The 13,502-nt window shown below is 40.8% G+C and overlaps 1 protein-coding gene across 4 annotated transcripts in view; it reads right to left on the bottom strand.

Moving 5' to 3' along the window:
• Positions 1–13,502, bottom strand: part of LOC139164096 (receptor-type tyrosine-protein phosphatase V-like) — an 80,618-nt gene that overhangs the window by 17,445 nt on the left and 49,671 nt on the right. For all 4 annotated transcript variants that reach the window (XM_070745765.1, XM_070745768.1, XM_070745766.1 and 1 more), the window contains 5 exons: positions 11,273–11,349; positions 4,154–4,288; positions 2,973–3,095; positions 2,328–2,488; positions 566–701 (listed from right to left, as the gene is read on the bottom strand). In XM_070745765.1, coding sequence (XP_070601866.1) covers positions 566–701; positions 2,328–2,488; positions 2,973–3,095; positions 4,154–4,288; positions 11,273–11,349 — 632 coding nt within the window. The remainder of the gene's footprint in view (positions 1–565; positions 702–2,327; positions 2,489–2,972; positions 3,096–4,153; positions 4,289–11,272; positions 11,350–13,502) is intronic.

The raw sequence follows: 13,502 nt of genomic DNA, 5'->3' as shown, positions 1-13,502 counted from the left end.
CAACCGCCACCGTCAGGGCTCCCGCTTGCAGTCAGCTGAGAGAGAGAGAGAGAGCTCCCTCTCGCCGCCGACATCTCCTCGCGACTGCCTGCGGCCGCTGCGGCCACCCCCCCCCACTCCCAACGCCAGTGCCCTCCCGCGGGGCCACAAAGGACACTTGCCGTGGATGCCAGAGAAGCTCCAGCTGGGCGGGGCGCTGCCGGTACTTCCGTCCTGGGGCTCCCGCTCGCAGCTGTCCCCCGGCTCCTGCTCGATGCCGCGGTTTTCGGCGCTCTCCTGCTGGGCTCCAAAGAAGGAAGGCGGGAAAAAGCCTTTTTCCCGCCTTCCTTCTTTGGAGCCCAGCAGGAGAGCGCCGAAAACCGCGGCATCGAGCAGGAGCCGGGGGACAGCTGCGAGCGGGAGCCCCAGGACGGAAGTACCGGCAGCGCCCCGCCCAGCCGGAGCTTGGCGGCACACCTGGCCATGTCTCGCGGCACACCGGTGTGCCGCGGCACACCGGTTGGGAAACGCTGCCTTAAATAATTGGACAGTTGTAGATCTAAGAGAGAGGTCCAGGTCTTCTCACCAGCGTCTCTATCATACAATGCCGATTCATTCGAAGACTGTAAATGGTATTGAAGATGTCAACCAGCTTCTCGTGCTTTAACTGTTGTAGGAGCCGGTCAAGGGCAACGAAGGTTCCTGTGCGGCCCACTCCTGCACTGCAATAGAAGAGAAACCAGGGATTCTCTCAGCCAAAAGTTTCATGTTTTTGTTCATTTTTACCTCCATTCTTTTAAAATCCAACATACAAGAGAATTGGACAAGAAGTAACTCCTGTTCCTTATGAAGAAGAGGAAGATGTCATACAGTTCTTAGAAACATAGAAGATTGACGGCAGAAAAGGACCTCACAGTCCATCTAGTCTGCCCTTGTACTATTTCTTGTATTTTATCTTAGGATGGATCTATGTTTATCCCAGGCATGTTTAAATTCAGTTACTGTGGATTTACCAACCACGTCTGCTGGAAGTTTGTTCCAAGCATCTACTACTCTTTCAGTAAAATAATATTTCCTCACATTACTTCTAATCTTTCCCCCAACTAACCGCAGATTGTGTCCCCTTGTTCTTGTGTTCACTTTCCTATTGAAAACACTTCCCTCCTGAACCTTATTGAACCCCTTAATATATTTAAATGTTTCGATCATGTCCCCCCTTTCCCTTCTGTCCTCCAGACTATACAGATTGAGTTCATTAAGTCTTTCCTGATAGGTTTTATGCTTAAGACCTTCCACCATTTTTGTAGCCCGTCTTTGGACCCGTTCAATTTTGTCAATATCTTTTTGTAGATGAGGTCTCCAGAACTGAACACAGTATTCCAAATGCGGTCTCACCAGCACTCTATACAGCGGGATCACTGTCTCCCTCTTCCTGCTTGTTATACCTCTAGTTATGCAGCCAAGCATTCTACTTGCTTTCCCTACCACCTGACTGCACTGTTCACCCATTTTGAGCCTGTCAGAAATCATTACCCCTAAATCCTTCTCTTCTGAAGTTTTTGCTAGCACAGAACTGCCAATACAATACTCAGATTGAGGATTCCTTTTGCCCAAGTGCATTATTTTACATTTGGAAACATTAAATTGCAATTTCCATTGCTTTGACCACTTATCTAGTAAAGCTAAATCATTTGCCATATTACAGACACCTCCAGGAATATCAACCCTATTGCACACTTTAGAGTCATTGGCAAGTAGGCAAACCTTCCCTGCCAAACTTTCCCCTATGTCACTCACAAAGACATTAAAAATAATAGGACCCAGAACAGATCCTTGTGGCACACTGCTTGTAACCAGGCTCTGCTTAGAATACTCGCCATTAACAACAATTTACGCTTCAGCCAACTGCAAATCCACTGAACTATCCAGGGATTAAGTCCAATCTTCACTAATTTATCTATCAGCTTTTTTATGTGGAACCGTATCAAAGGCTTTGCTGAAGTCCAGATAGGCAATATCCAAGGCACCACCTTCATCCAACACCTTTGTGACATAGTCAAAGAAATCAATGAGATTAGTCTGACATGATTTGCCCTCAGTAAAGCCATTGCAATTGAGACTGTCTTGTCATCATAGTTAAACAGCATTCTTTTTTTTTAATCGCATGGGCAGTATTTTCATAACCATGAGTTATACTTAATATTTCTGGGGTCTGAAAATCAATTAGTAAAGAGACATATCTCCCTTATTGAACAAGAATGACTTTGAGTGAGATTTTTCAAATGTGGTTCTTGTTTTTAACTGAAATACTTTTTTAAAAAAGAGCATTCGGGTTGATCGCAACTTACCTACCATGTACCAGGATAGGTCCACATTCATTTACACTCTGCATATGTGCTCGTACCAGCTCTATGAAAGCAATCATGGAGTTGGTAGACTCAGGAATACCATGATTAGGCCACGCTGTGTAGTGTAAGTGACTCAATCTTCGTTCCACATTTAGTCCTTTCTGTAATAGGAAAGGTCTATGTTAATGTCTATGACAAGAGATAAGGTAATGGTGTGGGCCAACAAAGAGTAACAGTCTGGCAGAATCCAATGACTGTGGTATCACATGTTATAGCAATAGCATTTAGACTTATATATCGCTTCATAGTGCTTCATAGTGCTCTCTCTAAGAGGTTTACAGAATCAGCAGATTGCTGCCAACAATCTGAGTCCTCATTTTACCCACCTTGGAAGGATGGAAGGCTGAGTCAACTTGAGCCTTACATCACAGACTAGGTTCTACTGTTAAAACTGCAGGTGATGGAACCTTGCCCTGGTACTATGTGAGATAATGTTGGTGGGTTTCAACGATCGCAGTGAAGAAAGCTGATCCAGGAAGAGGCCCTACTACTAAGTATCACTATTTACAGCACAATGATTAACAAAACCTATTTGCTGTTTTGTTTTGGGAAGATTTGGGAGTACTTTGCAGGGCTTCCACTTACATGCTGCAGTTTAAATTCCCGTGTTGTCCACTCATCAGCAAAGTTCTGAGCAAGCAGATGAATGTTAATTTCTCCAGAAGAGACAGGAGCGATGTCTGTTGGCCAGTAGTATTCACATAGTACCTATTTTTAAAAAATAGGACTGTCAGCACATTTTCAAACTTTAGACGAAAGAGTAGTTTAAACAATGTTAGTAAAAAATAGCGACGCCAACATTAAAGCATATTGTTAGTGGCTGTCCTTGCTCAACATGCTTTGTGTAATGTATATACCACATAATAGGGATAGGATGATTATTCTACCAATTAAAAACAAATGGAAAACAGGATATGAGAGATCAGTGTCAGCTACCTGTTGCACTTTATGAATCACACTGCAATTAACATAAATCTACATCTGAGACATTAATAGATCAAGTATATTCATATATTACTGGTCAGAATTACAGAGACTGAAAATGAAACAATAATATAAGAAGTAAATAACCGGGCAATGAAAACATTTGTTCATCTACCACATATTGCCCAGAAATCTACCTGTAAATCCCAATATACTTTGTGACCGGCTGCAGTATGTAACATCAATATATACAAATGCTTTTTCTATAGCAAATGTCTGTTGAAATAACTTGCTCACTCAACTAATTCAATATCATAATTTCAAAGCTGGCTGGAGAATTCTGGGAGTTGAAGTCCACAAGACTTAAAGTTACCAAGTTTAAAGACCTCTGCTCTAGTCATTAATGAAACCGATGGGACTGTGGGACAGTGTTAGAGATTATATGGTTAGTAGAATTCGAGACAAAGGTATAAATAATGAACTGGAATCGCTCTATAATTTGTAAATATTGTAATGTTCTTGGTTTAAAATGATATTAAAAAAAAGATACACCCTCATTTTGGTGGAGGGGTCTGAATGAATGATGTTGGGTGGTGGGAGCACACATCACTATGCACTGTGTTTTATGTAGTGTGTATCTGTTATTATTAAAACATTAATAATTTTTTTTTTTTTAAAGACCTCTGCCCTAGTCTAACTTTCTGCTAGATCTAGAGAAACAGGGTTCTGACAATATTCATGAAAACAAGTCTCTCTCCCCCTCATATTTATTCAGGACCACTCATAATTTAGAAGCACTGATGTGTCAAAATGAGGAATAGTAATTTACTCTCTAGACCTACCCGTCCATTCTCCATGCCCACGGTCAACATCACAATAGTGCAGATGTTCTGCTCCCATACCAGTCTCCAAAAATCATCCAGAGTTTTTTTCAAAGGCCCTTGGGTAGCAATGAACTCCTGTGGGGAGCTATAGCCCTGCAACAACAGAAAAAGATTTCAATAATAAAATTGAGTATTTTTATTGGAGACAGAAACATTAGAAAGCAATCCTCCTGGTACCTACCACCAAACAGAATTTCAAAAATGTTCCAAACTAATTCAATTGCTGGAAATGCAAAACAGAAATAGGCACCTATTATCACACTTGGTGGACCTGCCCAAAAGCAAAAGAATATTGGAATTTAACAGAAAAATGGATGAGCGAAATAATATAGCAAGAAATCAAGAAAACGCCAGAATTTTTTTTACTGGGTATATCAAATAACAAATATAAAAAAGATATATTTTACTTAATGGTACATATATTAGCAGCAGCTAGGATAGCCTTTGTGCAAAAATGGAAAGATACTGAGATACCAAAAGAAACAGACATTCTTAAAAAAGTTTTAGAACGTGCCGAGCTTGATATGATGACGAGACGGTTAAACAACCAAGAAGAATCAGAATTTTAGGCTATTTGGCAGAAGGTATATACTTGGTGGGAAACAAAGAAAATGAAATAAGTGGGCTGTTGTATTACTTTGAATATTTGAATTTAGTAGTTAAATTGTATTAGTTGGTGATTATTTACAATATAAATGTAAATTCTTCTTTCTTCTCTTAAAAATTTCTATATAGATTTTTATAAAGTTTTATATACGTTGATACTTATTATTTTAAAATTGATAATTTTACATATTTCATAGATGATGTTAAATAACTTTTTTCTTTCTCTTTTATTATAATGATGACTTCCACTTTGAGCGGAGCGACTGTAGCTCCACTAAATGTTGTATGTCATGTTTGTCATGTTTGTTTTTAAAAATCAATAAAATATAAAAAAAATTAGAAAGCAATCCTCCTTCTCATTGTGAAGAAGACTCTCTTTTTCTCCCATTCTAACGTTAAATCTTAATATAAGTATGGATATGAACTAGCGGATATTTGATATATCTCATCATCTGTTAATTTTTTGTGCATTGTGTATAGGAAGTCTTTAAAATTCTTAAGTAGAACGTTGATGTAATCAGCCCCTTCAAATGATCTTTGGAGGTTTTATAATTAACTTCCTAATTCTTTAAAATTAGGAATCAACCTTTCAATTAGTCAACAATTACTGAACATTATTTTAAAATATTTAACAATCAAGGAGCAACATAGCAACAAATGTTGCTAACTAAAAAGCTCAAAATCCATAATTCCTTCATATGCCATAGTATATGTATAGTAGAGAGATACTGAAGAAAGGGGAAATGATCCTGTCTAATAATAGTTCTCATGATCAACTGGCAAGGTAAACTTAATGGAACTAATTCAATGTTATTTGGAAAAGAAGATGCTCCATATTTATTTATCAATTTCTTTGTAACTTCTATCACTGGATTTTCCCAGAACTACAGGATGCTTTAGCTGAAGGAACTCTGAACCTATAGTAGAATAGAGTATAGTAGGTTCAGCCTACCTATTAAAATTCTGCTAAAGGATTTTTTTTTCTTTCCAACCTGGATAGGAATCTACACGCATCCCTAGTTATGTTTGCATAAGTGCATGGAGCTGGGCCACCCTAAAGCAGGAGAAAGACTAGGACTAGATTTAATACTGCTTCCTGCAAGAGGGGACAGTACAGTCCTTCCCCCACAATGGACCAGGGGTGTCAAACCTAAGGCCTGGGGGTCAGATCCCAAATCTGGCCCTTGGGGCTGCCCTAGAAACAGCAAAAGGACTGGTCCACGGTGCCCCTGGAGGCTGTTGCAGCCAAAAATAGAACTCACAAGGGCCGTGTGCAATCCTCCAAGCTCCATTTTTGCTGGTAGAGGGTTGCAGGAGGCCATTGCAGCCAAAAACAGAGCTCATGGGGGCCACATGTGGTCCTCTCAAGCTCCATTTTCACTGAGAGAGGACTGCAGCAGGCTGCAACAGAGTTCAGGAGTCCATTTTCACTGGCACAGCACTTGGGCCACCACAGGCTTTCCTGACATGAGTGATGTTGAGCTGGGCCATCCTGGCCACGTGCACCCTCCAACATCAAACACAACCCTGATATGGTCCTCAATATAATCGAGTTGGCACCCCTGATCTAAACATTTCTTCCCTCCCTTCTTATTTTGCTATTATTTCTCTGAAGATCAAGATCAAAAGCAAGATGTCAATAGTTTCATGGGCTGTTCCCTGGGATTATCCCGGAGGACCTTTTAAATGGCTTGGGTTGATGACCCGAGGATACTTCACCCAAAGCCATAGCTTATTTACTAAACCCTGTCTTCCCCCATTCCTCAAAGTTTTGAACTCAGGCCATCAGAATAAACCAGAAACCCTCTTTCTTATATTGCACGTTAATCAGTTACCTTCTTTCAGGACATTGTATGGGGAGGAAGGGAGTTGTCCCTGGGTGGGAAGGAAACCAATTGTCTTTTGCTATATCCTACAGGATTTCCCCCCAAACCAGCCCTATTATTTTGAAAACTATGCAATACCCTCCTTCCCAACCTGATGGATTTTCTCATGGAACTGCCAGATATAGAGCAGAAAATCTCAACTCTCTAAATAATACATTATATAGGAACGAGTATAACTAACTTGTGGCAGGAAGCTCACAAATTTACATAGAAACATAGAAGTCTGACGGCAGAAAAAGACCTCATGGTCCATCTAGTCTGCCCTTATACTATTTTCTGTATTTTATCTTAGGATGGATGGATGTTTATCCCAGGCATTTTTAAATTCAGTTACTGTGGATTTATCTACCACGTCTGCTGGAAGTTTGTTCCAATGATCTACTACTCTTTCAGTAAAATAATATTTTGTCATGTTGCTTTTGATCTTTCCCCCAACTAACTTCAGATTGTGTCCCCTTGTTCTTGTGTTCAATTTCCTATTAAAAACACTTCCCTCCTGGACCTTATTTAACCCTTTAATATATTTAAATGTTTCGATCATGTCCCCCCTTTTCCTTCTGTCCTCCAGACTATACAGATTGAGTTCATTAAGTCTTTCCTGATACGTTTTATGCACAAGACCTTCCACCATTCTTGTAGCCCGTCTTTGGACCCGTTCAATTTTGTCAATATCTTTTTGTAGGTGAGGTCTCCAGAACTGAACACAGTATTCCAAATTTCATTAGTTTATTTATGTATGAAGCCATATATGACTGTAGAAAGGAATCAACCTTCTAGAGCTTCTCAAGCTCCCTCCAGTAATTTCTATGACAACTCTGGTTTTGGGACAGACAATAGAGATGTGGAGCACAACTCCAGCCGTCCCCTGGGGAACAGCTCAAGGGATTTTGTTTTATTGACAATGTACTAGACTTTGGCCTCAGCCATAAGAACCTCACTTGTTGCATCCATCCATCCAAACAGCTCATCCCCCAGAGCAAAGACTGGTCAGGCAGGGTCAAATAATCTAGCCACACCTTCATTTTTATGTTAATTGCTAATTTGAATAATGTCCCAATTTTCACCCAAAGTGATTACTGTACAGGTCTACTAAGAGACATTGAAAACTTCAAAGATCCCAGAAATGCTGTTAGATCTCAATGAAAAGCTGTCAAGTGATGCTTCAAGCTCTAGAAGTGATGAAATACATTGGCATAAAGTTCTGGATACCTATGCCACTTAGGAGGTATCAGAAGGCAGAACCTTCCTGCCCACATGGCTGGAAAGTTCTGCAGAAAATAGTCTGTAGCAAGAAGTAGATATATAGTTGCTCTCTGGATGTATCATCCCACCTGTAGGGATACTTAATATATCCTACTGCAATGCTGTGCTACCACTGTAGACTTACAACGAAAGTTCATTTTCTGTAGCAGAGACTGAACATTCTGATCACCCATTTCAGCTTACTACTTATAGTTGTCATTTCTCTTTTTACCTTCTCAAAGGGTAGGAGATCAAGCCAAACCCTCCCACAGAGTGAGCATCAGATCTAATCTTAGTCCTGCCTTACTCCAGCAAAGGGAAATAAGAGTTATGGTAACATAGTGGTTAAAATGCAGTACCGCAAGCTAACTCACTGTGCACTGCCAGGAGTTCGATTCTGAGCGGCTCAAGATTGACTCAGCCTTCCATCCTTCTGAGGTCAGTAAAATGAGGACCCAGATTGTTGAAGACAATGTGCCGCTCTGTTAATCACTCAGAGAAAGCACTATGAAGCAGTATGTAAGTCTACTGCTATACCCGCTACCCAATGCTCTATGTCCACTGTAGAAAATTGGTAAGTCACTGTATTGTTCGTCTCTCACTCCTAACCAAACTCCCCTGTTCTCCCATGGTTGTTTTCAGGAAACGAAAAACCATCATGCCATTAATTCATCCCTCTTCAGTCCCAGGTCTCATTATTGTATCTGCTTTGTACCTTATATTAAAACTAAGATAATTCACCCACACTTGCAAATAGAAGTACCATACAATTGCATAACCTGATTTGTTAGTCTTCCATTCCTTTCCATCTAATCTCATCTCTAGTTATGCTGGATAATTCTTTGTTTAATTTCAACAACTTTTAAGATGTATGAACTTCAACTCCCAGAATTCCCCAGAAGGAATTGAAGTTCATATATAGAAGCATAGAAACATAGAAGATTGACAGCAGAAAAAGACCTCATGGTCCATCTAGTCTGCTCTTATACTACTTCCTGTATTTTATCTTAGGATGGATATACTGTATGTTTATCCCAGGCATGTTTAAATTCAGTTACTGTGGATTTACCAACCACGTCTGCTGGAAGTTTGTTCCAAGCATCTACTACTCTTTCAGTAAAATAATATTTTCTCATGTTGCTTCTGATCTTTCCCCCAACTAACCTCAGATTGTGTTCTTGTGTTAAAAAACACTTCCCTCCTGAACATTATTTAACCCTTTAACATATTTAAATGTTTCGATCATGTCCCCCCTTTCCCTTCTGTCCTCCAGACTATACAGATTGAGTTCATGAAGTCTTTCCTGATAAGTTTTATGCTTAAGACCTTCCACCATTCTTGTAGCTGGTCTTTGGACCCGTTCAGTTTTGTCAATATCTTTTTGCAGGTGAGGTCTCCAGAACTGAACACAGTACTCCAAATGTGAATATCTTAAAGTTGCTGATGTACAAAAATGCTGGTCTAAATTCTGGTGGCCAGGAATATAAAATTGCACAGACAATAATATAGGGAGTAAAGTTGCTATTTCTACCATGCTTTCCACTGCCTAGAATAGTGAAGCATAAGGTGGACAGGGAAGACCAATTGTTTAAGCCAATGCAGAATGTAAAAGAGATACAGCTTTACTTCTGCTAAGGAAATCTGATCCTACATGAAAAAGGTAATGTGCAAATTAAGCACAGTTATTCTAACACAGGCATGCAAACATGACTGCTGTGCAAATAGACACACTGTCCATGTATAACTAGACAGGCATGTGCATGCAAATATAAATTACTGCATGCACACACATAAATGTGGGGGCGGCTGGGGGGGGGTAGCCTTTACCTGGATAGATCACCAGAGAGGCATGAGGATAGATCCAAGCTTTTTAACATACAGCTGTAATTAGCAAGAAAAAGAGAAGAGAGAAGTAACATGTTTAGAGCAACAGGGCTACTCCTGGAGAGCCCTTGCTGCATTAAATCCAAACACACCTATTCTTCTCCGGGATTAACCTCTGGTGGAAAAATCCAATTTCCACATGTTTAAGAAAAAAACTGATTTTACCTGACTCTTATTGCCTGGGTGCTGTGATGTCACACCACCCCCATCCCTCTCACAACAGAAGCTTTACACTTTTAAATACTATTTTTAAAAAAAGATAAAATGTAAAATGTAAAGCATTCATTTGTTATTTGAAAGCTCAAACATGAGAATCTTTCTTTGTTACAAAGTCAAATCCCAGCGACCAGTTAGGTCCCACAGAGTCGGCCTTCTTCGGGTCCCGTCGACTAAACAATGTCATCTGGCGGGACCCAGGGGAAGAGCCTTCTCTGTGGTGGCTCCGACCCTCTGGAACCAGCTCCCCCCTGAGATTAGGATTGCCCCCACCCTCCATGCCTTTCGTAAACTCCTTAAAACCCACCTCTGCCATCAGGCATGGAGGAACTAAAACATCTCCCCCTTGCCCATGTTGTTTTGCCGTTTGATTGATTGTGTGCTTGTTTTTTATATATATTGGGATTGTTTTATGAATTTCTTAACTTAAAATTGTAGTTGGATTGGTGGGCATTGGATTTGTCACTATGTACTGTTTTTTACTATTGTTGTGAGGCGCCCCGAGTCTGCGGAGAGGGGCGGCATATAAATCCAATAAATCTAATCTAATCTAATCTAATCAAATGATGGCATATTTGAGACTGTATTTAATCAGCAAACTTTATTTTTAAGAAGAAAAACCTACCCAGGAAATAATGTTTATATCTGGAGCTGCCTTCTCAGCAAATTATGAACAGAACACACAAAACTTTATCTTCCTTTTCTAGCCTCCTTTTTAAAAAAATTGCCATGTTGAGCTTGCTATAATCTTTCTACTTATCTCACTGAAGAGAAATACTGAATCTTCTACAATTACACAAAGGATAAATATACTTAAAAACAGGTATGTAATTAGAATTAGAAAAAAAACTAGATAGATTTGAACTATGTGATAAAAATGCCCTCTAATTTTAGTTAAATCCCTTATTTAGTTATGCTTTGCTTATTGCTTTGTTAGATACACTTTTGACATTATATGGACATGGGCACCACCGTTGTCTTAATGTATACAATTTTGACTCCCAATCTTCTACTGTCCTATTTCTTATTAGCCTCATCTCTCTCTCAATTTCCTTCTGTAAATAGAATCTGCTCTAATGCAATTACTAGTCGTATATCCTACTCCCTGGGGCTTTCTATCAGATAGCCAACTAATAAATAGTTAAATTCAATTGTAAATTTCACATGAAGTTCTTATTAAAGGGATGCTAACATAAAGCTCTTAATATAAAATGTGGGACCAAGATAATGCACAAGAACTCACTGGCACAAAGTTGGCATTGATATAATCAGAATGGGGTTGTCCATCCAGCAGATTCAGCTTCACTCGAGTATAGTCATCTGTAATAACAACAGAGTTAAGAGTTGTTTTAGAAGAGATGCACAATATACATCATAGACAGTTGCAGAAATATCACTCTTTTCATGTTTATGTGCCCAAATGTAAATATGTAAGAGCCAGCATAATCAAGTTATTAAAACCATGAAACTCAAGTTCAAAATCTAGAAATGCCATGATGTACGCATGTATATAAGCTATATTCTTTCCCTTAGGATCCTAAAGCAATATACAAAACTCTTTCTTCCTAAACTTCTACGGCAACAACCCTTTGGTTCGGTTCTGCAACCCAACAAGACAAACACAGACTTCAAAGGATAATCAGAACTGCAGAAAAAACAATTACTGCTAACCAGTAAAAACAATTACTGCCAACAAAGGATAATCAGAACTGCAGAAAAAACAATTACTGCCAAACTGCCTTCCATTGAGGACCGGTATACTGCATGAGTTAAAAAGAGGGCCATGAAAATATTTACTGACCCTTAGCATCCTGGACATAAATTGTTTCAACTCCTATTCTCAAAATGATGATATAGAGCACTGCACACCAAGACAACTAGACACAAGAACAGTTTTTCCCCCGAACATCACTCTGCTAAACAAATAATTCCCTAACCACTCATCGTTCCTATCACTAATCTCCTCCCACTTATTATATACACTGAGAGCAAATGAACCAAAGACAAATTCCTTGTGGGTCCAATTACACTTGGCCAATAAAGAATTATTCTATTCTATTCTATTCTATTCTATTCTATCTTTGAAATGGATTGGCTGAGAGACACTGACTGACAGTGAGCTTCGCATCCAGGGAGCCTCTATAACTGAAGAAGGACTTAACCTGGATGTTTTCAATCCTAGTCCAACATCTTAAACCACTAACTAATCCATTTTCTGATATATGATCTTGTTGCTGTTTTTAAAAAAATCATAGCATCAAAATACAGGTAGTCCTCAACTTACAGTAACAATTGAGCCCAATATTACCGTTGTTAGGTGAAACATTTGTCAAGTGAATTTTCCCCATTTTTATGACTTTTTTTTTGCAATAGTTGTTAAGTGAATTTCTGAAATTGTCAAGTTAGCAATATGGTTGTTAAGTGAATCTGGTTTCCTCATTGATTTTGCTTGTCAGAAGGTCACAAAAGGTGATCATGTGACTGCAGGACATGCAACCATCATAAATATGAACCAGTTGCCAAGCATCCAATGTTGATCCAATGACCACAGGGATGATTATGTTTTTAAAATTATGACATATATACATATGTAAAGATGGTTCCAAAAGGAAGACAGTAATTCATAGGAACCCTGAAATGTTTCACATTGCTAATCAAGATATTCTGTCACCCATATTTTCAAATTTTCTTTGATATGTATACAGTGATCCCCCGGTTATTGCATTCCCGACCATTGCGAACAGGGTAATTTGCGATTTTTCAACCCGGAAGTCAAAACACCATCTGCGCATGCGTGCCTTTTTTTTTATGGGCACACATGCGTAGATGGCGCCCGGCAGATCAGCTGCTGGGCGGCTTCCCTGGGTCTTCCCCCTCTTGCTGGCATCAGCGAGGAGTTTCCCCACCGCCCACGCAAACTCCTCGCTGCCGCTCGCCCGCCCTTCGCCCGCCCACGCCGTTCGCTCCCCCTCTTGCTGGCGGGAGGGCGAGAAGCCCTCCCCAGCACCCGCTCGCCCGCCCTTCGCCCTGGAGAAATTCCAGCCCCCACCTGGTCCCGCCCGATCCTCCTCCCTGAGGCAGCTCGCCCTCACATGGCCGCTTCCTCCACCCTCCATCGCAAGCACTCACCACCGCAGCCAACGCGCGCTGCGATCTTCAAGCCCGGTTCCTTTCGGCCCAGCATCCCGGGCCAAGCAGCTGCCTTCCGTGACTGAGCCTGGCTCGCTCGGAAGATCGTAGCGCGCGTTGGCTGCAGCGGCGGCGACGTTGCTGCCGGCTTGGCTTCCCTCGCCGCTTGGCCCGGGATGCTGGGCCGATAGGAGCCGGGCTTGATCCGCTGAGCCTGGCCGGCTTGGCTTCCCTCACCGGCGCAGGCAACACGCGCTGCCATCTTCCGGGCCAGCCAGGCTCAGCGGATCAAGCCCGGCTCCTCTCGGCCGAGCATCCCGGGCCAAGCGGCTGCCTTCTGTCAC

The sequence above is a fragment of the Erythrolamprus reginae genome, chromosome 3 (assembly GCF_031021105.1).
Source record: "Erythrolamprus reginae isolate rEryReg1 chromosome 3, rEryReg1.hap1, whole genome shotgun sequence".
In the NCBI taxonomy this organism is placed as follows: domain Eukaryota; kingdom Metazoa; phylum Chordata; class Lepidosauria; order Squamata; family Dipsadidae; genus Erythrolamprus; species Erythrolamprus reginae.
Note: the sequence above shows the minus strand (reverse complement) of the source record. Positions and strands in the feature narration are given on the sequence as shown.